At 42.1% G+C, this 24,101-nt stretch overlaps 1 protein-coding gene across 1 annotated transcript; it reads right to left on the reverse strand.

Annotated features, from left to right (window-relative positions):
* Positions 1 to 10,573: 10,573 nt before the first annotated feature.
* Positions 10,574 to 24,101, reverse strand: LOC311242360 (uncharacterized protein). The gene is made up of 4 exons (XM_084331311.1): positions 23,035 to 24,101; positions 20,130 to 20,251; positions 17,234 to 17,351; positions 10,574 to 14,354 (listed from the first exon to the last, which is right to left on the reverse strand). Exons 1-4 carry the CDS (start codon positions 23,324 to 23,326, stop codon positions 13,351 to 13,353), a joined length of 1,536 nt encoding a protein of 511 aa, XP_084187437.1. The 5' UTR covers positions 23,327 to 24,101; the 3' UTR covers positions 10,574 to 13,350.

The following is a 24,101-nucleotide window of genomic DNA, read 5'->3' on the forward strand; positions in this document are numbered from 1 at the left end:
GGAACTACTTTTTCTGGCGGATGGTTTTTTCAATAAATCTTCGATTAATGTGTGTTTATTGTATAGAAATAAGGTTAGATGAATCTGGCAGTTGTATAAAAGCTTTACACCACTTGCAGTCGTGATTTGTGAACAATAAACCATGCCTAGGGGGGTCTAACGACCCTCGGCTGCGCCTCGGGCCTAACGACCACCCCTAGGCATGGTTTATTGTTCACAAACCACTCCTGCGTGTGATGTAATGCTTAATTGAACTGCAATCCTTGTATGAAAGGTGCTATATAAATAAAGTTTATTATTATTATTATTATTATTATTATTATTATTATTATTATTATTATTATTATTATTATTATTATTATTATTATTATTATTATTATTATTATTATTATTATTATTATTATTATTATTATTATTATTATTATTATTATTATTATTATTATTATTATTATTATTATTATTATTATTATTATTATTATTAATGTTTGCTAAAATATCAAAAGCTGACAGGAGATACATTTGGGTCCAAGCTGTTCCCCCTTGCAACAACAATTCCACGGAGACGGTCTCTATACTGACCTCCTGTCCTGAGTATATTCACCCAGTAACTCCGATTGAATTACATTTACATTACATTTGGTCATTTAGCTGACGCTTTTATCCAAAGCGACTGACAGATTGTGGCAGACAGTAGTCAGCAGTTAGGGGTGGCGTTGTTCATCAAACAGTGTCGAACTAGAGTGCTACTCTCTGAGTGCATGGTAGTATGGACATAGTATAGCGATAGTAGCATAGTAGATGGACTGATTTTATGTAGCACTTTTATCCAAAGCGCTTTTATCCAAAGGCAACCATGCAAGGTGCCAACCTGCTCATTGGGAGCAGTTAGGGGGTTAAGTGTCTTGCTCAAGGACACTTCGACGCGCTGCCGGGAGGAGCCGGAATCTAACTGGGAACCATCCGATTACCAGACGACCGTTCTACCTCCTGAGCCACTGTTGCCCATTACACAATAATATTATAGTTGGAACGCCAGCAGCGTTTCCCCCTATATGGATTATAATGTACAGTAAGGTCATATCCCACCACTCCAAAAATTACAATCCAAACTAGAGGTGGTGGCAGAGAGGAGGATGAGGAGAAAGCTGGTTGCTATACTGGAACCCCCCCCCCCCCCCCTTGCACCCCACCCCCGCTATGAGGAGCTAGCCAAGATAAGGAGCATGTTCAGCCATAGACTTATACCCCCACGACACTCCACAAACTGCCTCGGCCAGTCTTTCATGCCGGTAGGCGCTATCAGGTTCCACAACCGTGGGCAACCACTGGTGAACTTGAGAACTGTACTATCTGACTCTTAATAATCAGCACTGATAGTACTATCGGACTCTTAATAGTAAACACTGGACTACTATCCGACTCTTAATAATACACACTGTTAGGACTATCTGACTCTTAATAATCAGCACTGATAGTACTATCGGACTCTTAATAATAAACACTGGACTACTATCCGACTCTTAATAATACACACTGTTAGGACTATCTGACTCTTAATAATAAACACTGTTAGGACTATCGGACTCTTAATAGTAAACACTGGGCTACTATCCGACTCTTAATAATACACACTGTTAGGACTATCTGACTCTTAGTAATAAACACTGTTAGGACTCTGACTCTTAATAATAAACACTGTTAGGACTCTGACTCTTAATAATAAACACTGTTAGGACTATCGGACCCTTAATAATAAACACTGTTAGGACTCTGACTCTTAATAATAAACACTGTTAGGACTATCTGACTCTTAATAATAAACACTGTTAGGACTCTGACTCTTAATAATAAACACTGTTAGGACTATCGGACCCTTAATAATAAACACTGTTAGGACTATCTGACTCTTAATAATAAACACTGTTAGGACTCTGACTCTTAATAATAAACACTGTTAGGACTATCTGACTCTTAATAATAAACACTGTTAGGACTATCTGACTCTTAATAATAAACACTGTTAGGACTATCGGACTCTTAATAGTAAACACTGGACTACTATCCGACTCTTAATAGTAAACACTGGACTACTATCCGACTCTTAATAATACACACTGTTAGGACTATCTGACTCTTAATAATAAACACTGTTAGGACTATCGGACTCTTAATAATAAACACTGTTAGGACTATCGGACTCTTAATAATAAACACTGTTAGGACTATCTGACTCTTAACAATAAACACTGTTAGGACTCTGACTCTTAATAATAAACACTGTTAGGACTCTGACTCTTAATAATAAACACTGTTAGGACTATCCGACTCTTAATAATACACACTGTTAGGACTCTGACTCTTAATAATAAACTGCATAGACTCTGGTGCAGTGTTACTACGGTTTGGACCCTGTATGTATACCATCATCATCACTAAGAAAAAAAATCTTTGGATTTACTTAAAAATTTTACGTCGCCTTTTTCCACACAACTGTGTTGAGTAAATGTAACTTAACTTTATTTCTTGGGGGCGGCTAGGTGGTGTAGTGGGCAAGGCGCTCGCCATCAACGCTGGAGACGCTGGGTTCGAATCCAGCTCTCGCCGTTGCTATCAGCTTGGCTGGTCGTTCATACTAACACAATTGGCAGTGTTAGGGGTGGAAAAGCTGATGGGTGGGTCCTGGGCGTTGTGGACAGCGACCCCTACAGTTCGGTCGGGGCGCCTGCACAGCGAGGGTAGGATCTGGAGAGAGGTAGTGTGACCTTCCACACGTTACACTCTCCCGGTGAGAATCTGCGCTGCCAGGCTGGCTGCCGGCTGGCTGCGCATGTGTCGGAGGATAGCATGTGACAGTCTCCGGCCTCTCGAACCAACAGTAGGGGGGAGTGCGCAACAACCAGGAAGGGGGTTGGGAATTGGCATAACGACTAACAGTGGGATGGAAGAAAAATCGGAAAAAGGAGGGGGTGAAAAGATAATAAAAAAATTAAATAAAAACTTTATTTCTTAATATGGACTCAATGAAATCAAATAAATTATACATGAGTGAATTGAGTAAATGTAACTTAACTTTATTTCTTAATATAGACTCAATGAACCTTTTTCCACACAACTGTGTTGAGTAAATGTAACTTAACTTTATTTGAGTGCCACGCCGGGTTTTCCTTTTTACCCCCTTGATGCCACGGTCCACTTCAATGTTAACGTTAATATCGCCTAATCTATGTTTTAAATTATGGCTATGTGTCTAATCTGCCCGTCGCTTATCAAAGACTACTTTTCCAGTCAGTGCTGTCAAGGCAGATTGGTTTTTTATCGCTTCATTTCCGTTTCAGAGCATTTAGAAAAGCACCCGTTTTGAGATAAAAAACAGTTCATTCTGGACCATTCTATGATAATCGTCTTTTACTGGAATATTCCAGAACGTTGATATTCGTCTGCCTATTTATGAATCGTTTTCAAATAAACGCTAGATGATCAATATTATACGTGCACGCAAGCACATTCGGGCCGCGCACGGATAATCGCCGTGTTCATTTCCTCTTGGACTTTTACAGTGAAACCGAAAGAGCCCATTTCACAAAACAGCCTATATCTTCATCAAAATTAGTCTGATTATCCTAACACTGATAACATAGATTCCTTACCTGACATCAGATGGTATCCAACTGGTATATTCCAATTCCTGATCACCATTCGAAAAAAGTGTATGGATCCAACGTGATACAGTAGTACACATGATTCCGCGGGGCTGAGAGGCTCCAGAATGAACTCTAGTAACCCAGGCTGGATCAGTGGACTGGAAAATGTGGAGTACCGGATTTTTTTCCCCATCCATTTTCATTGAGTCCATTCCAAAATCCCTTATGTCATCTGGGAGACGATAGGGGGCGCTTTTTTCCACATATGATCGCCGGCGGCGCTCGGGTATACTCGGGTAGGCTCGCGTGATGCAATATGATTTCAGATCGCTAAAAAAAAATAAAATAAAAAATTTCGAGAAATCTCGTGAGTGGCTTTCAACATAACATAACATTTCTGCTTTTCCCATTTCTGCTTTGCACTATATAGTACTGTACATTAGTACACTGCATAGTATTGTATATTATATGGTAACTCAGAACATTGTACATACGTCTATACCGAACACTATGACCTCATTTTCTTCTTCTAAATTACATGCTATACTGTTATTTGATACTATCTTGTCTAGCACAGTCTCTGGAGCGTAACAGTAAGAAGCATTTTGTATGAAAGTATTCTGTACTTCTGTATGACAACTATTAAAGAAACTTGAAACTTGAACTTGAAACTTAACTATCGGAAACCCGAGATATCTCGTGTGTGGCAGTGAAAGTGTGTTAAGGACTCAATGAAATCAAATAAATTATACATGAGTGAGCAGCTTAATTTGCCCTATGAAAATGCCTGGCTAAAAGGGGAACTATCTTATAAATGGCCTTTTTGAGTGTTTAGCATTGTTTCCTAGCTATGTGAACTTATATTAATATGATCTATGTCTCAAAATTCTCATATTGGCGCATTCTTCCAATTCTCCTCTCACAATATTCACCCTCACTGAACTGAGTCATTTGAAAATGTGCCTATATGTGATGTCATAAAGACACCGCTGCATGTTAATGTTCAAGAGGCGGCGCAGGCCACACAGTGGTTTAGGAGCCCAGCCTCAAAACGGCTCGAGATCTTGAGGTAGAAAAATGCTGTTTTTGAGGACTTGATTAGAAATACAAAACAATGAATAAAAAATATATATATATTACAGAGGTGTTCCATAGACTCACAGGAATTGTGTAAAAGTGCCCAAATAGTGAAAGAAATAGTAAAATAGTTCCCCTTTAAATAAAGAATGCTAATGTTAATGAACAAAAAGGAGTCACACACTGTCTTCACAACAAAACACTATTAACTTTATTGGCACTGGCAACATTGTTGGCACTGGCACATGTTGGCACCATGGCAACATTTCCAAGGTCAGACATGCACTGAACAAAACACGATTGAATCCTGCCACCCACTACTGTTAACTACTACTACTGTTATCACTATTATCATTATTACTTGCACTTTGTTCTATGTTCTATTATTCTATTATATATGTACCTACCCTATTGTACCCCCCTACCCCTGCTGCTATAACACTTGAATTCCCCCAGGGGGATGAATGAATGAATGAATGAAAACTTTATTTAACAGATTGCAGAATGGGTACAATACAGTACGGCTCAATACACACAATTGTTAAGGGGATGCAGACCAGAGAAAGACTTTTGTCTTGTTTCCATCAGGGTCCCCCATTTTCAATTCATATAGACATTTATGACATACACAACATACATGACATTTATGGCATAGGGACATATAGGTATTTAGTACTGATACATTTGTGACATAAACGGTATTCAAATATACAGTACTGTTACCCCTAGATCCTGACAGAGTATATACATATGATGGGGAGGGGACTGTACATTAGGAGGGGGTGGGTGGGTGGGTGGGAGGGAAATATCCATACGGCGGGGAGGGAATATATACATGCGGTGGGGAGGAGACTGTCTATTAGGAGGTGGTGGGGGTTTTGGGCATTTACGGTGGCCAGTTTCGAATTGCAGCCTCCCGTAGGTGCTCTTTAAGAGCAGTTTTGAATGTGGGTAGGGATTCACATTCCTTTACAGCTTTGGGTAGGGCGTTCCACATTGATGTGGCATAATTGCGAAACGTGTTTAGTCCCTTGTTTGAGCCGAATCTGGGTTTAACATGATTTGTGGAGCTTCCTCTGGTGTAGTGGTTGTGGTATTCACTGACCTTTGGGAAGTATTTTGATATGTACATGGGTACCTTAGTCGTATAGTGTATCTTGTAGACCAGGCCCATTGCAAGTTGCTGTACTCTGTCGTCTACTCTAAGCCATCCTAGGTTGTCAAAGTGGGCAGGGGTGAGGTGGGTTCTGGGGGTAAGGTCAAGTAGTAGTCTGACCAGTTTGTTTTGTGATGTTTGTAATTTTGTTTTAAGCGCCTTTGAGGTGCTTTGGTACCATGAGGTGCACGCATAGTCGTAGTATAAATAAATAAGGGAACGTTACAAAAACGAGCAGAAAACAACTTGAGATTTTGGATTCCCCCAAACCTGCCTACATTGTGTTGGATGTATGCAACCTACCACCATAGTTGAAAAAGAAAACCCACAGGAACACAACATCTCACCTTCCCTCAAACGCCCACCTTTAAGCTATACCACCGCACGCACACACACACACCTACACACACACACACACACGCTCAAAGAGGCTTCGCAAAGGTAAACCCAGTGACCCACTTCTCTGGTCCCACTTGGTCATGTGTCCTGCACCAGTTCCATGAGTGGGCTGGGATGATGACGGTCATCACTGTGTACATCTGGGGGAAAAGGTTGGAGGATTTAGGACACGCTGTAAAATGTGCTGAGGCAGCAGACTGCTGAGGGAGGTCCAGTCACTGGAGGAGAAGGGGGCATCCTCTGTGTATTCAGCAGTAAACAAACTGCCTAGAGACAACGGAACATCTACCTGTCTGTCTGTCTGTCTGTCTGTCTGTCTGTCTGTCTGTCTGTCTGTCTGTCTGTCTGTCTGTCTGTCTGTCTGTCTGTCTGTCTATCTATCTATCTATATGTTATGGTATCTATCTATCTATCTATCTATATATGTTATCTATCTTTCTACCTATCTACCTATCTATCTATCTATCTATCTATCTATCTATCTATCTATCTATATATCTATCTATCTATCTATCTATCTATCTATCTATCTATCTATCTATCTATCTATCTATCTATCTATCTATCTATCTATCTATCTATCTATCTATCTATCTATCTATATTTATTGTAACGTATACTAACCAATAGGGCATACAGACCCTCATCTGCACCTTTGTTTACATTTCTCATATTTTTATATTCAGATCAAATTGTATTGCCTATATTTATGTCTTTCTAGTATTACATGTACCTCCACTCCCCCATGCTGCTATGATGCCAAAGTTTCCCAAGGAAAATATAAGAATAAAATATAAGAATATTTCCAAGGGGATAAATAAAAGAATATCTTATCTTATTTGATCTGCTACCAAACATATGACTGCACGGTAGCCTACAGTCTTCTCCTCGTCTGTCTTTTCAAATATAAATGAATACTGCCTCCTGGTGGCTCTCAAAGTGTAGTGCAATAATATTGAAAACTAGCAAAGAGCTTCGTGTCTCACACTCATGACATGCTTTATGGAAAATAGGTTTTGCCTGAACTTTGTGTGGATCTGTCAGTCTGAAATGTTATTTATGCGCTGGAGAAAATTACATTATGTAGGCTACTCGTCTCCTTGCCGTTTGGCCAGGGTTTGGAGTCTTCAGATTAACAAGCAAACTGTTCAGAATAATTTCTCATTGTGATGTCACATGGGGGACACATGAAATAAATTAGCTTTAATTAATCAATTAGCTGTGCTTCTTGGAGCCAGGAACACTGCCTACCTAATGTAATAGGTAATTGGTAATAAGGCTTTCAGCTCCGGGAATTAGTGCAGAATATCAAGCACTGCCCAGTTTGTACGTTTTTGTTTTTATACTCTTGGGAGTGGGGAAGCCACGCAGAGAAGGAAATATAATAATAATAAAAAATCAATACAAGGGAAGCAAGAGTAAAATAAATAATGAAAATGATATGTAAAGGGACACGTCAACATTATGGGCGATGCGCTCATCTTCTCCAGAGTCAGACAAGAACACAGATACCAATTTCCTCTCTGTGTGTTCAGTATAAAGCTATATGGATCAGCTAGCCAAGTTTAAAACTCTGGGAGAGGTGTTTTTGGCCAACAGATATAGCCAGGTTAGCTGATCCGTATCCGTTTCCATTAATTTGTGCTAAACTAGACTAGCTTGCAGCCGTATAGATTTCTACTGAACCCGTTTCACAGATTCAAGGAAGTTGATATAATAGTTTACAAAATACATGTCCCCCCTTTAAGGTTTCAGATACACCATTACACTACAGTACGTACAGTATTTGAGCATTGACCATATTCACACGGTGAACATTTAGCTTTTAATTTATGTCATGCTCATGTAACGGAGGTCCGTGAGTAATATCCACAGTCATGATGAACATGTGTGTGTTGTGAAGTGACTGTGGCAGTAAGCGGGCTGCGAGTTAAACTCACTTCCCCATAACAGGGTTAATAGACACACATAGATACGGTACCCAGGAGTGAATTCACCTCTTAGTGCAGCGGTCTATGTCGTCGCCCGCGGCGTGGCAGACCCGTGTTCGACTCTCCCTCGGGGCATCGACATTTAATACACAACGCAGAAGGAGTAACATACGATCGGTCACACTCAGGTTGGGATCCCCTTCCCACCCAAGGTGGGAACCGGGTGGAAAGGAATCCCAACCAGAGCATGGCATAAGAGCAAAATTACCACCATGTAATTATGGTCAATTAGGCACATTCCTAAATAAATAAAGAGGGTGTGTTCTTTGATGATGTATTTTAGGCAGTCTAAAATGGATTGACATGTAAACCTGCAGTACAAGTCCAAGTTTTGTTTTATTTGTCACATATAGGCTAATGTAACACACCTCAGACTCCCAGACCATCAGCACAGGTTCCCCCCCGAGGCTGTGTTCTTTCCCCTCTTCTCTTCTCCCTCTTCTACACCAACAGCTGCACCTCCAGTCACCAGTCCGTCAAGCTCCTGAAGTTTGCGGACGACACCACCCTCATTGGACTCATCTCTGGTGGGGATGAGTCAGTCCGCGTACAGGTGGGAGATTGACCATCTGCTGACCTGGTGCAGCCAGAACAATCTGGAGCTCAACGCCCTCAAGACACTGGAGATGGTTGTGGATTACAGAAGGAACCCAGCCCCACTCAACCCTGTGTGACTCCCCAGTGGACACTGCGGAGTCCTTCCGATTCTTGGGAACAATCATCTCCCATCTCCTGCGGCAGCAGAAGAAATTCAACCTGCCAAAGACGATGATGGTGCACTTTTATACAGCCATCATTGAGTCCATCCTCACCTCCTCCATCCTCACACGCTGCAGCCACAGCCAAGGACAAAGGCAGGCTGCAGCGTGTCATCCACTCTGCTGAGAGGGTGAACAAATCAAATCAAATCAAATTTATTTATAGGGCCCGACAACACACGTTAATGTCCCCATGGGCCGTATAGGTCCTTCAGATTCAGATTCCTTTATTGAGCCATTTGTGTAAAACACATTGGTAATTGTTGCAACCAATGTTCTTTAAACAAGTCAAGAAGAAAACATAACAATAAGTCAAGAACAGAACAAGAACACCATAAGGTCCAAACATTTTTAGATGAATGCAAATAAATGAAAGAATGCAACACTCCCAGACATACCCCACGCGAAGGTAAGGAAAAACTCACTAAAACCTAACAATAGGGAAAAAAGCTCCACAGGCAGTGTGGAGGAGAGAAACCTTAGAAGGGCCATTCAAGGGGGGGATCTCCCTTCTTAGATGTTGGTGATAGTAGTGTTGCAGATGGACAGTTGGTAAGCATGCACTCATGTGTGATTGGCTGCAATCTGCCATCTCTCCAGGACCTGTACGCCTCCAGAACTCGGAAGCGTGCAGGTAAGATTGTGGCCGACCCCTTGTAACCACCCCGGTCACAACCTGTTTGAGCCACTCTGGCAGGAGGCTGCGGTCCATCAGGGCCAAAACCTCACGCCACAAGAACAGTTTCTTCCCCTCTGCAGTGAGCCTCATCAACAAGGCTCGGACCCTCAATGTGTTAAATAAGACACCCTACTGGACTATATACTTGCCCACTGTATTGTTACTTCTAATAATTAATGTATATTAGTATAGTATAGTATAATTAGTGTATATAATTGACTACATCTACCCAGTTGCACAGCCCTGGCCTATTCCTACTGTATTTTTTACTTATAATCTATTGAGCTATATTTAATTTAGTTTATATCCCACATAATTGTATTCAATCTCTTATACAGTCGTACAGCCCTGGCCTATATTTTATTTCATAAATATATTATTCTATTGTGCTTAACTTAGCTCATATTTCATTTTACTCCACCACTTTATTGTATTATCTGTCCGCTAATGTCGCACCAGTAACGTCCAAAGCAAAGCAAATTCCTTGTATGTGAAAAGTATACTTGGCAATGAAGACCTTTCTGATTTTTGATGTACATTACAGTGAAATGCTTGGTTCTGTATATGAGCCCCCTGAGATTGTGCTTCATACAGTAAAAATAATAAAAGCCAAACTATACAATATACAAACTAAAGTACAAAGTGAAGTACAAAATGCAAACAATAAAAAAAACAAATGAAAGCTTTTTAAAAATGCAAAGAATTCAAGAATGAGGTAAGGATGATGAATCTCTTTTGTAATAAATAGATACAAATATGGTGTAGCGTTGAAAGTGTCTAAAGTGAATGTTAAGGTGAGCTATGCTGGTTAATCATAACACTCATCTTTTGTAAAAAAAAGAAAGACAGTAGATTTGAACATGGTTGCATATCATTTCTTATTTTTATTTCACTTTTACACGGGACAAAAAACATGGCTGGACATTATAGGATTATGAAAAGTACCGTTTGTTCATTTTAGCTGTCGTCACATTACGTACTCTGGGCTTTCAATGACGAAGACGTCCCCTTTTTACGCTAGGAGTCGCGCGTGACGGCCGGTGGCACAGGAGGATGATGAGCACAGGATGATGAGCACGATATTAAAAAGGGGAGGAGGAGACACTGACTAACGATCTAACTGGGCATGCCACACAACAACGTCAGCACAACAGCTCTCTACCCGACCACTCCAGTGTTACTATACCTACTAGCGTTCTTCGTCAAATACGTCGCATAGCAGCAGTTTTTCTTTTTTTCTACTACTTCTTCTTCTTTTGGACCTAGTGAAACTAGGGATGCACCGAGACCAATACTGGATATTAGGCGGCACGCACAGACACTGCTAAGATATAGCTAAGATATGGTATCATAGCCTTTTTTTTGTCATACAGATGTTAAGATTTCTCAAATGGGATTTTTTTTTGTAGCATATCTCTAATGAATTTTGTAATTACAATTGTGAACCTCAATAATTATTGTCCCTTGTATCCAGTGGTGGAAGAGGTACACAGATCCTTTACTTAAGTAAAAGTAGAAATATCCAGATGAAATAGTACTCTGGTAAAAGTAGAAGTCCTCCAGTAAACATAGCAAAGTATTTGATTTTGAATGTACTTAAGCCAGGACAGTCTCGGCCGGTCCTTCGTGCCGGCGGGCCATCGGGCTCCACAGCCGTGGTCACGGACCGCTGCCAGCAGCTTGAGAACTAATGGCTGCAGAACTTCAGAACTATTAGGAACGTCTGACCACTAACCGTGTCTTGACTCTTAACCACCAAAACCTGCACGGACTACAACGTACACAACATGTATATCGTGCCAGTTAGGGTACCTTGTGTATACTGCACCTTGTGTATATACCGTTTACTTTTACTCATAGTATATATTAAAATTTAAATTCTTTATTGCCTATATTGTAACATATAATAAAACCGGATGGGGCATACACACCCTGCAACTGCAACCCCATCTGCAACTTTTATTTATACCGTTTACTTTTCTCATATTTTATATTCAGAGTTAATTATATTGTTTACACCGTTTATGTTTCTCATATTTTTATATTCAGATTTCATTTCATTGCCTATATTTATCTTTTCCCATACCTGTACCTGCCCTCCCGCTATGACGCCCGAATTTCCCCAAGGGGATCAATGAAGGCATATCTCATCTTACCAAAAGTTTTACACATGAGTGTAAAGTATTACAAATGACACTCTTGTATTTCAGTGCTTCAGGAGCATTCAACCCTTGAACCATTTACCTCTAACGGTTGTGTTAAAGTGGTATGTGATCCAGTTAAGCTGCTCTGATTACATCCTCTTGAAGTTGACAGGCTTCACATTTGAAAGTTCATCATCTTCACCTACTTATGCCGTGTCTTGTACGCAAAGTACTTCAAAGTAACTAATGGGTTCAGAGTGGAGTAAAAAGTACATTATTTGCTCTGAAATGTATTGGGGAGTAAAGAAAAAAAGTACCATAAAATGAAAATACTCAGGTAAAGTGAAAGTACCTTGAACTTTTACTTAAGTACAGTACTTGAGTTAAAATACTTGGTTACTTTCCACCACTGCCAAAGCCTATACTGTGCGGTAAAACTAAAAGTAACAGTTACAGTACATAGAATTGGCATCAGCAGTGGAAAAAAAGTGGTATCAGTGCATCCCTGTGTGAAACTGTCCTCAGATCTGCTTAGTGCTTTTTATATAATAGTGAACGATGAGATGTGGGGTAAGATAAACTGACCGTCGATCATAACCTTTTCCTAGTACAACAAATACGCCTTTCCGTGGATACTCAGTCATGTACAGTACAGTCATGTGCATAGATCACTAGTGATGAGACGAACCGCCAGAAAGGCCTTCTCTTCGGTCCCCAGATGGAGACATTTAAACTAAGGCTGAGACCACTTATCGATAAGTAAGTGGCGTCACTTATGAATATTTTTGCATGTGTACAAAAAAATTTTATAATAAAAAAAAGTTTAAAATACTTTTTTCTTAAAAAAGAAAAAATATATATTATTTAACGTTAGTTCGTGTGTGTGTGTCGTGGGCCAACTACAGCATCGCAAAAACGACAGTGAGTGCATGTGACACACACACACACAAACTAACGTAAAGTTTAAAAAATATTTTTTTTGGAAAATGGTATTTGAAACTTTTTTTTATTTTTATTTTACACGTGCAAAATAATAAAATAAATCTATATTTAATTATTTATCGATAGTTTTGTCCCGATTTATCGATTCTTCCAAATGGCATATCGTCTCAGCCTTAATTTAAACACCACATCCACCTCTAATTCCTTTACCCTGTAGTGTAGACGGTAAAAAAAAAATAAAAAATCTAAAATTGGATGGTGATTCATTTAAAAAGTGGCTCCGCCTCGAATCTTCTCCCAATTAAATTAAGCATTTGCGCACATTTTGAGAGTACACTTAAAAAAAGACAAAAAAGGTCGATGTGGAATGCCAGACGGACCACATTTTCCATACTGGGACGAGACGATTAGGGTGGTTTATGGCAGAGGCAAGCTTCATCAACGCTGCAGAGCACTCACACTCTGACTGCTAACAGACCAGGCTAACAGCAGCCAACAGTCACTCAAGTCACCGGGACGAGGAACGACGCCAGGTCATTCCCCCCCGGAACCAGGTCACGGTCTCAGGAGGGAGTGGGCCCCACGTCGGGCTCCGGCTGGTCGTCCAGGTAGTAGGGGTCCCCCTGGTGAACTCTGTGGTTATGGACCCTCAGGTTCCCCCGGTGGGCGAAGCGCTTGCCGCACTCGGCGCAGGCGAAGGGCCTCTTGCCCATGTGCACGTCCCGCTGGTGGGCGCGCAGGTTCCCGCTGCGGGCGAAGCGCTTGCCGCACTGCGCGCAGCCGAACGGGCGCTCCCCGGTGTGCGTGCGGGTGTGCACGGTGAGCTCCGAGGACGTCAGGAAGCTCTTGTCGCAGAACTGACAGGGGTGCAGCCGGACGCCCGTGTGCCGCAGCAGGTGCCGCCGCTGGTGCGAGGGGTAGGTGAAGCACTTGGTGCAGTACGGGCAGGTGTAGGGGCGGCCCGCACCCCCCCCTCCCCCTCCGCCAGGCGCCGGGGCGTGGCCGAGGAGGGCGTTGGCGTGTCGCAGCGCGTGCGGCTGAGTGTTCGACTGCGGCCGGAGGGGGTCCCTGGTGGCGAAGGAGGCGGCCCGCCTGGTCTGGGGGGGCACGGGCCCCCCACCCCGGGGCCTCCACGCCGACTGGGCCTGCTGGGACGGGTCGTGCCGGGTCTCCCTCTGCCCCGGCGCCTGGCCCGCCGCCGCCGGGTTCTGGTTGGAGTTCTGGTTCTCCGGCTCCTGGTCCAGGAAGGGGAAGGTGGAGTCGTCGTCCTCGTTGCTGGTCTCGTCGGAGCCGCCGAAGCCGGGTCGGAAGCAGGGCGTGTCGGTGCCGGTGGTGCTGCCGCTGGCGGGACCGGAGCAGCTGGTGCCCTCCGCCTGGAGGCTCTCCAGGCCCGACACCCCGCCCCGCCCGCCGTCCAGCCCGGGCAGCCACTCGCCCGGCTGGGCCAGGGTCGGGTCGGGCCTGGGGGAGCAGCGTCCGCTCTGGGAGATGGAGAGGAAGGGAGTGGAGGCCTGGTCCTGAAGGGGTCTGTGGTCCGCGCTGCGACCGCCCTGGTCCCAGTGGGACACTGTGGAGAAAGTGGAGCAAAAACACATTTATTATTTATGTTTATTGTAACGTGTAATATAACCGGTGCGGAATACAGACCCTCATTCGCACCTTTGTTTACAGTTTTATATTTCTCATATTTTTTATATTCAGATCAAATTTTATTGCCTATATTTATGTCTTTCTACCATTACTCTGCCCATACCTGTACCCCCTCCCCCATGGTGCTATGACACTATCATTTCCCCAAGGGGATCAATAACGGAACACCTCATCTTAGGGAGAGTGCTGTTTCTGGCAGTGCCATCACCTTCTGGCGACACACACACATTCACAAGTTATGGTAGACGACAGTAAACAGACGTCTCTTTATACAAAGTCCCCCACCACTAACATTAACAATGGAGATGGACATGTGGAAAATGCTGCGGCAACACAAAGCAAACAGATCTTTCAGCGAGGCAACACGTTTGAAGTGCACAGGACGAGCTACGCTACTACGCTCGCCAATTGTGCTAACGAAACGGTATAAACGCGAGATTATCCAAAGGAGTCCGGCCGCAAAACAAAGATCGGAGAACAAATGCATTCACAAAATGGATCACCCTTCAACGCCATTGAAGACTCCTGCCTGTGACCGATGAGTACATTTTAGGGGTGTAAAGGTACACGTATCCATACCGAACAAGTTTCAGTGTGTACCGTACCGTACCGAACGGCTGTGTAGTGTACCGAACGAATACAACGGTATGTTAACCACTAATGACCGCCCACCGGGGGCTGTTTTTTTCACAATCTAATGTTATTTTTTTTTTTATTATTTTACAAGTCGATTATTAATTTCAATATAGAATATTCGTTGACAGCCCTACAAGTACAATTAGTTACTGCACACTACATCACCCCTGAGTGGAACATGGAAAGCCAAACTTTCCCCCACTTTACTGAAAACCGCCGAACCTTGACTTCAAAACCGAGGTACGTACCGTGGTTTTTGTGTACCGTTACACCCCCCTTACATTTAAATGTTGTCATTCAGCCGACGCTTTTATCCAAAGCGACTTACAAGTTCTGTACGACAAGTCAACAGGAAGGGTAGGAAGGGTATAATAGTAGAAGACAGTAAGAAGGTTAGTGGGTTTCTTTTTGTTTTGTTTTTTTCCTCTTCATTTCAGGTATTGATTGAAGAAGTGCGTTTTTAGTCGACGGCGAAAGATTGGCCGGGTTTCGCCTGTCCTAACTGTGGCGGGAAGTTCGTTCCACCATTGTGTAGCGAGGACCGAGATCAAATAACTCTTTGATGACCCTCCCGGAGCTCGGATAGGAAGTACTTATTATTACTTCCCCTATTAGAGGGTGCAGTGATACACTGATCTGTTGTGTCCGTCCGTCTATGTTGGTCTTTAATTTCAATGAGGAGTAACTATTTGTTAAACAGGGTTGAAGCTGTATCCGTCTCTGCCTGATTAGTGTCTATTTTTATGGAAAATCCTAATAGAAACATTTTTAGAACAGCTTTTGGAAAGCTATTGTTTCTGCAAAGGCACAATATAATGCCTTCCATCAAATGTATATCCGTATATTGGTGGATCAATGTAGATATTTTTTTAATGTTACAAATGTGAATAGTTTTTATTTTGTTTTTGTATTGTTGTTTTGGAGGCTACAATTGATAAGAATATAGGCCAGGCATATATAAGCATTATGCCAGTACCTTTTCAGTCACTGCCAGAATCAAAGACCGTTAACACTCTGCATATTGTATTGTGTGTGAATGTGATGATGACTGAATAAAACTACTACTACTATTATTACTACTACGGCTATTATTATTACTACTACTACTACTGCTAACCATGTTTTCATGCATTTCTCTATAACCGCATATGTATTACATGATATGGCTGTTCAATTGGTAAATTAGAACACATGAGTAATACTCTGTCTATACATAATACACTTTAGAACACATGAGTAATACTGTCTATACATAATACACTTTAGAACACATGAGTAATACTGTCTATACATAATCAACTTTAGAACACATGAGTAATACTGTCTATTAGGGATGGGTACCTTTCACATTTGAACCGATACCGGTACCCAACGGTACCTTTTTTCGGTACTTTAAATTTTTTTTTTTTTTTTTTTATCTTTTTTTTTTTTTACTTTTTTCTTTTCATGTCAACGTTCACACGCACAATATATGCTTACCTAGGATTTGACTTGATTCAACAACAAAGCAGTCGGAGCAATGACAAGCCGAAAACTGTCGAAATTTAATTTACCTACCTGAGTCGTAAAAAAAAAAATCCAAACTTCAAATAACTACAATTTCGACAGTTTTCGGCTTGTCATTGCTCCGACTGCTTTGTTGTTGAATCAAGTCAAATCCTAGGTAAGCATATATTGTGCGTGTGAACGTTGACATGAAAATAAAAAAGTAAAAAAAAAATAAAAAAGTAAAAAAAAAAATTTTTAATAAAAAATGTTTTTTTTTTATTATTTTTTCGGTTTCTCACTTGATTCGATACTCGGTAGTACCGACGTGTTTCGGTTCGGTACCTCAAAAGTACCGAATTCGGTACCCATCCCTACTGTCTATACATAATCAACTTTAGAACACATGAGTAATACTGTCTATACATAATAAACTTTAGAACACACGAGTAATACTCCGTCTACACATAATAAACTTTAGAACACACGAGTAATACTCAGTCTACACATAATAAACTTTAGAACACATGAGTAATACTCCGTCTACACATAATAAACTTTAGAACACACAAGTAATACTCCGTCTACACATAATAAACTTTAGAACACACGAGTAATACTCCGTCTACACATAATAGTGATTGGGTTCGACTGATGGAAGATTGGTATAATTACATTTAGCCTTGGCCTGTGTGGCAGAGAGGGGGTCTCCCTGCCTCTGGGCCCCAGCAGCGAGGCCTCCCTCTGAGGCTTGGATTGCCATGGACCCTGGGGCAGGACGAGGTCCCACACGCTGTGAACAATCAGTTAACATAAGTTTCCATTGTGGTTCAGCAGGAACTCAGCGCAAGGCAACAGGAGGCGCACTAGGAATAACCTTTAGTGAAAGTCTTCACACATCCACAGAAAAAAGGCACAGATTAAAAAGAACGACCTTAGACTTGAAAATAAAACAATTTGATTCAAATTAAATTATTCAATAGATCAGTGCTTCTCAAACTTTTTCTGTCAGGCCCCCCTTTGGCGGACCAAAATATCTTGGCCCCCCCCCCCCCCCCCCTCGTCCCAACAAAATAGTCATGAAATGGGCCATGTTTAAATTTATTGAAATAACACCAATATCGTGACCTTTCAAATTGGCCCTATATTTTGTTTTCAGAGCTGTCATGGATGAAAAGCCAGCTTCACACAGATACTGTATGTGGTGCTGAATGGTATCAACACCTTAACTGCTGCATCATGAGATACTTGGTGGGCCATGAGATGAGATACTTGCTACTCAGCACCACACTCTGAAACTAGCTCTCTAGGTGGTATCAGATGCGATTTCAAAGAGTTCTTCCAAGAGTTTGGATGGAGATGTGTCAGGAAGCTTTGTCTCAATGTTGTCTGTAAAGGTTTTTTTTATCCAGAGTAACTTGGTGATCCTTTTCTGTGTTTTATTAAATAATGATTTTCAGATTTTGAGAAATCGTATTTTCATGAACAGTGCAGCTGCAACAGATAGCACTTTAGTGATAATTTTCTGTAATTAAAAAAAAATAAAACGTTTATTTTTATTTTTTATAAATCTCAAGGCCCCCCCTGTCATGCCTCTGCGCCCCCCCTGGGGGGCGCGCCCCCCACTTTGAGAAACACTGCAATAGATGATTCAATGATTAAATATCGTGTCCCCAATATTTCTTCACGACCCTAATGTATAATGTTTATGTGACAATCTTTGACTTTTCATTCATTCAATCTTTAGTTCATCTGGAAGGATCATTTACAATGACGTTGTGAAATACAAAACATAATAAATACAAAAAAAGAAAACATTATATAGAAACAGAAAGTCAATCAATTAAACATTTGAAATTATTATTTTAGCTGGTGTACAACTGGTGTCCAAGGATGAGGTTGGGGGGAAATACCAAAGCCAGAAAACAAAACACTTGCTAATTGGATGCGACGTAGTAAATGAGAGCTTGCTCTCAATGATCCTTCGAGATTAAATAAAGATTCTATGAATGAATGAATGAATGAATGAATGAATGAATGAATGAATGAATGAATGAATGAATGAATGAATGAATGAATGCATGAATGAATGCATGAAAAGTCAAGAGTTTGTTTGTCACATGAACATTATACATTAGGGTCCTGAAAAAATATAGTGGGTCTACCAGCTAGACTATTGGGTCTACTCTACCAGCTAGACTAGTGGGTCTACCAGCTAGACTACTGGGCCTACCAGCTAGACTATTGGGTCTAGCGGCTAGACTATTGGGTCTACTCTACCAGCTAGACTAGTGGGTCTACCAGCTAGACTATTGGGTCTACTCTACCAGCTAGACTAGTGGGTCTACCAGCTAGACTATTGGGTCTACTCTACCAGCTAGACTAGTGGGTCTACCAGGTAGACTAGAGCCATATGAAATCCGCGTTCACGGAATCGCGGACGGAATCGCGGAATTGAGCAATAAAAACAGAATCAACTGTAAACGTGGAATATTGCAGAATTTGCCCTAATCTGGACTGAAATTCCGTGTTCGGGAGAACATGGAACGTTTGGTGCAACGCGAACATGACCGGGGACGCTACAGCGTGTTACACACAACACGCAGCCATTTCCAAGTGTCTAGCTGCTTCGGTGTTAACGTCGGAAGAAATTCCACACTAAGCCCTAAATTCAGAGCAGCGCAGTATCCTAATGACGATAAGGTGTTTTGCAAATTCTGTCAACATGCCGTGGACTGGACTCGCAAAACACGTGCGAAGATCACTCTCCAAAAGCCATGTCAGTAACACGGAAAAACACTGTGCTTCAAAACAGAGTAGGGTATATCTGCAGTGCCACAGCCCCATACACACCAGCTCTCTAACGATGATCCCTGGTGATCACAATAGATACAGCTAGAGGGCGAGGCTAATCACTGACACTATTGTGATGAAATAGCTATGTAACGTTGCAGTACATAAAGTACACAGGACTAGAAATTCTAGCTTCTTGCTAAATCTGGTGCACCCATCTATTTGTTTAATGCAAATGATTGTCAGTACACACTGTCCTTTATAAACTAAACTAAAGGTGCCTAAATTATGCATTACTATATTTCATCACAATAGAATAGATATAGCTAGGCTACTTACATTGTGATAATGTCAGTTGTAGCTAGCTGTATCTATTGTTTGTTTACACTTGAAATGTGTATTCTTATTTTGTCACAATATTATTTGAAAAATATTGTGTAAAATGTAACTGTATTTCTGAGTTGCAGCCAGGGCTTGACATTAGCACCGGCCACCCGCCCAATGCGGGCAGAATTCTTCATTAAATGGACTGTTATATCTTATTAAATTGTGGACATTTATTCATTCCCACTTATTAGACACTATTTCTGATGGTAAAATAAACGTACAAAGCAAAATACAGAATTCTGAAATATTCAAACGGAATTTGGAAAAGAATATAATGGAATTTGGAGAAAAAAATTAACGGATTTCATATGGCTCTACAGTGGGTCTACCGGCTAGACTAGTGGGTCTACCAGCTAGACTAGTGGGTCTACCAGCTAGACGTGGGTCTGACCTCGTGTTTGACTGCCGCTCCGTCCGGCCCGTTGGCCTCCTCCTTCAGCCTGCGGAGGCTCAGCGTGAGGCTCTCCACTGAGTCGTGCTGCCGGGAGCTGCCGTCCTTCCCCGCTCCCAGACCTCCACACGGACAGAGGGGGGAGACAAACAGACGCTACATTACTGACCCGGCCTGGTGATGGACTCACCTCAAACATCTCCACCCTCTCCTCTTGATCCTCCCAATCACAAAGCGACGGATCGGGGGGGGGGGGGGGGGGGGGGTCAAGAAAGGTGGGCGGAGTTTGAGATTGATTCTTCCATTCTTGTAAAAAAAAAAGAACAAAAGCACTAAAAATAAAAAACACACTGCCGTCGATAACCAAGCATCGACGACCTAGAGGAGTTTACCGTGATCTGGGCAGAAGATGGCTTCCTTTCATAAGACCCGACGATGTATTAATCACATGGCTCTCTACCATCGCAGTACTCAACATGTCTTAATAATCACATGGTTCTCTACCATCGTTATGTGTTGATGTTCCATCAACTTGTATTAATCACATAAATGGTAAATGGACTGCATTTATATATCCCATCTCCTACTAGTGCTTTTATCCAAAGCACTTTACAACGTATGCCTCACATTCACCCAGTCACTCACACATTCACGGCAGAGGTGACCATGCAAGGTGCAGACCTGCTCAAGGACACTTCGACACTTCCCAATAGGGACATTCATCTTTGTTTGATCAAGAGTAACCTTTTATATTATGTAAGGGATAATGTATAGCTACGAGGTCATTGTCGCAAAATAATTGACCGTCACGGAGTTTAGAATACCGAGGCGCCTCGCCGAGGTGTTCTAAACGTAGTGAAGGTCAATTATTTTGCGACAATGACCGAGTATAGGCTATACATTATCCCGCTTATTACATGGCTAACTTACTAACAATATACCTAATTCATTTTACACCATCGACAAGACGAGATCAAATGCAGACGCAGTTGTTCTGTCAGCCCAAATAAAGTTATTATTATTATCGCCGGCAGGTGTGTCTGATTGCACTGATGCAGTGTGTGTCAGTGGGCTTGATTGCTCCAGCTGCGAACAGCAGTCATTATTGCTCGGTTGCACTGATGCAGTGTGTGTCAGTGGGCTTGATTGCTCCAGCTGCGAACAGCGGTCATTATTGCTCGGTTGCCCCTGGCAGCGGTCCGTTATCGAGTAATAACGGACCGCTGCTATGGGCAACCGAACGCTATTGACCAATCACAATCAAGCATTTCGGCGAATGTTAAAACGCCATGTAATAAATATATATTATTATAAAAAGAAAATTAAGTGAAGATTGGTGAAAGTTAGGTTTGCACTTCAATCCCAATAGGGACATTCATCTTGGTTTGATACATTTTTTTTGTCAAATAAAAAAAAAAATTTGCTCAAGAGAACAAAATCGATTAAAATCGTAAATCTGATTTTTTTTTAAATAATTTAATAATAATAATTTTTAGGCCATATCGCCCAGCCCTCGACATACGTCATTCTATTTGCAAGTTCAACAACAGTCACACAAGTCCATCGCTGTTTTATATAGTTCTAAGGTTGCGGTAGGCCACAGTGGAGAAACAGACGTCCCTCTATATGAAATTCCACTACTAATGCCGTACGTGTGGAAAACGTTGAGGCAGAACCAGCGGGGGGGGGGGGGGGGGGGGGGGGGGGGGTGGAAACAACCTGAGCTTTCAATGAGGCAACGAGTATGAAGTACAGGACGAGCTAGCTACACTATGTTGGCTAATCATGTTAACGACGTTAGGTAAATGGTAATGGTAGGTAATGTGTATAACATTAGATTGTCCGAAGGAGTCATCTGCCAAGACAAAAAGTAGTGTTACATCAGAGAACAAATTTGTTCACAAAACCATTCAACGTCACTGAAGACTGCTGTGATCGATAAGTACTTATGATTACTTCCTCTAAACATGTTTTCATGCATTTTCTTTATGACTGCATGCCACGTGCGTAGTACATATGGCCCTTACATTTGGCCTGTAAATTATCTTTATCTCAATTCTTTTGTTTTCATGTTCGTGGGAAGGCAAAATCGTGAATGAAACTCGATTAATCGCCCCGGCCCTAGTATACATTTGCAGAATCTTGATTCATATTTGATCTGCAATGCATAGCTTGATCTGAACATAATTCACCGGTACAGCGTCCAATAATCAAATGGTAAATGGTGCATTTATATAGCAGCTTTATATAAAGCTGCTTTAGCCCTTCACTCACACATTCACACACCGATGGCAGAGACAACAATGCAAAGTGCCAAACTGCCCACAGCCCATCTGGTGCAGTTTAGGGGTTCTTGCTCAAGGACACTCCCGACACCCTGCCTGGTAGGAGTGGGAATCAAACCGGAAACCTCCGGATTACCAGACGACTGCTCTACCTCCTGAGCCACTGTCGCCCCTAATTATTGTACCCTATGTAAACACGCCATTGTTTTGGTCCGACGTGCTAGTGATCTAGTGCGACATCAAGTTGCTGAATGTTGATTGATTGATTGATAACTTTATTAACAGATTGCAGAATGGGTACAATACAGTACAGCTCAATACACACAATTGTTAAGGGGATGCAGACCAGAGAAAGACTTTCGTCTTGTTTACATCAGGGTCCCCCATTTTCAATTCATCAGGACATATATGACATACATGTTACCTATAGCACCTTTGAACCCTTCCACTACCACACTACATAGGTTAACCTTTCACTACTACACTACAGCCAGCCGTATGTAGTGTGGTAGTGAAAGGGTTAACCTTATGTATTGTGGCCGTGAAAGGGTTTAACCATTTGGTAGCGTGGTGGTCGTGAAAGGGTTCAAGTGTGAAACCAAGTCAGTTTGTCATCATACCTGGTCCCGACAGGTTCTGCTGCCTCAGACAGCTGTCTCCTTCTCGGTCTCCCGTCGACATCTCCCCTTCCTCTCCCCCTCCTCCTCCTACACCCTTTCCCTTCAGCCTCCTCTCTGCCTTGTCCAGCTTCCCCCGGAGCGAGGAGATCTCCACTCCCTTCTGCACCAGCTCCGCCTGCTGATCACACAGGCTGCCCTCGAAGATCTTGGCAATTTCACAGACAGCGGCTGCCAGCAGCGAGTCCATGACTGTGGCCAGCTGGGCATGGAAGGCACTCCTCACCGACTCCATTGTCCTTTGTTTCAGTTGTCCGGTGACGCGGACAATCAACAAGGACCTTAGGGCTGATCAATGTTGGTACCCCCCTGGGATCCAGAGGCACCTATAATGTGGGGTGGTATATATTGCCTAAGATCAGCACCACACCTAAAAGCTAGCTGTGTTGTATTCCGTTATAAACTGCCCTGCGATATTGCCCATGTTGTCGGGGACAGTAACTGCACTGAGTGGACCGGCTCTTCACGCCAGAATTGTCCCCGATCACTTATTGGACCCAATTGAAGTTTATAACTCAAATAAACGGTGTGATCTCTTGGTTTGAGTGTTGTTACCCTACTATGGTGTGGCAAGGGTGCTCAATCACAGACAGCGATGACATCCTTAGCTTCACAGCTAATATTATTAGCAACCAACAACAATGACATGTGACGTCGTTGCGATAGTAGCCAAACTACACTAAAGGAAAAAAAAACATCTAATGATATTGCTAAATCACTAAGTAGCAACGAGCAACACAATGAACATGCCGTTGCCAAATAGCTGACGCTGGTTAGCCGACACTAGCTAGCTGTAGCTAACGTGTAAACAAATGAGCCAACGGAGCGTATCCAGCGGTGGGTCGTCAAATGGCTAGCTAGCTAACTAGCCAAATACAAATAGTTAAAACAAACAAACGCGTTGTATGGGTAGTGGTCGTTTAAACAAGACGTGACTAAGCATTTTCTAGATTGCATTAAATCGAACAAGGATATACAGCCCAAATACTTAGCCAGCAACAATCACATCC

This window comes from Notolepis coatsorum (genome assembly GCF_963971535.1).
Source record: "Notolepis coatsorum genome assembly, chromosome: 16".
Lineage (NCBI taxonomy): Eukaryota > Metazoa > Chordata > Actinopteri > Aulopiformes > Paralepididae > Notolepis > Notolepis coatsorum.

Bases quoted from the DNA above. Each gene is read 5' to 3' on its own strand.
- LOC311242360 (XM_084331311.1), bottom strand. From the start codon at position 23,326: ATGGAGTCGGTGAGGAGTGCCTTCCATGCCCAGCTGGCCACAGTCATG. The intron at 20,252-23,034 runs GTATGATGACAA...GTCCGTGTGGAG, and splicing joins GCAGAACCTGTCGGGACCAG to GTCTGGGAGCGGGGAAGGAC. The intron at 14,355-17,233 runs GTAATTATACCA...CTTTCTCCACAG, and splicing joins CACACAGGCCAAGGCTAAAT to TGTCCCACTGGGACCAGGGC.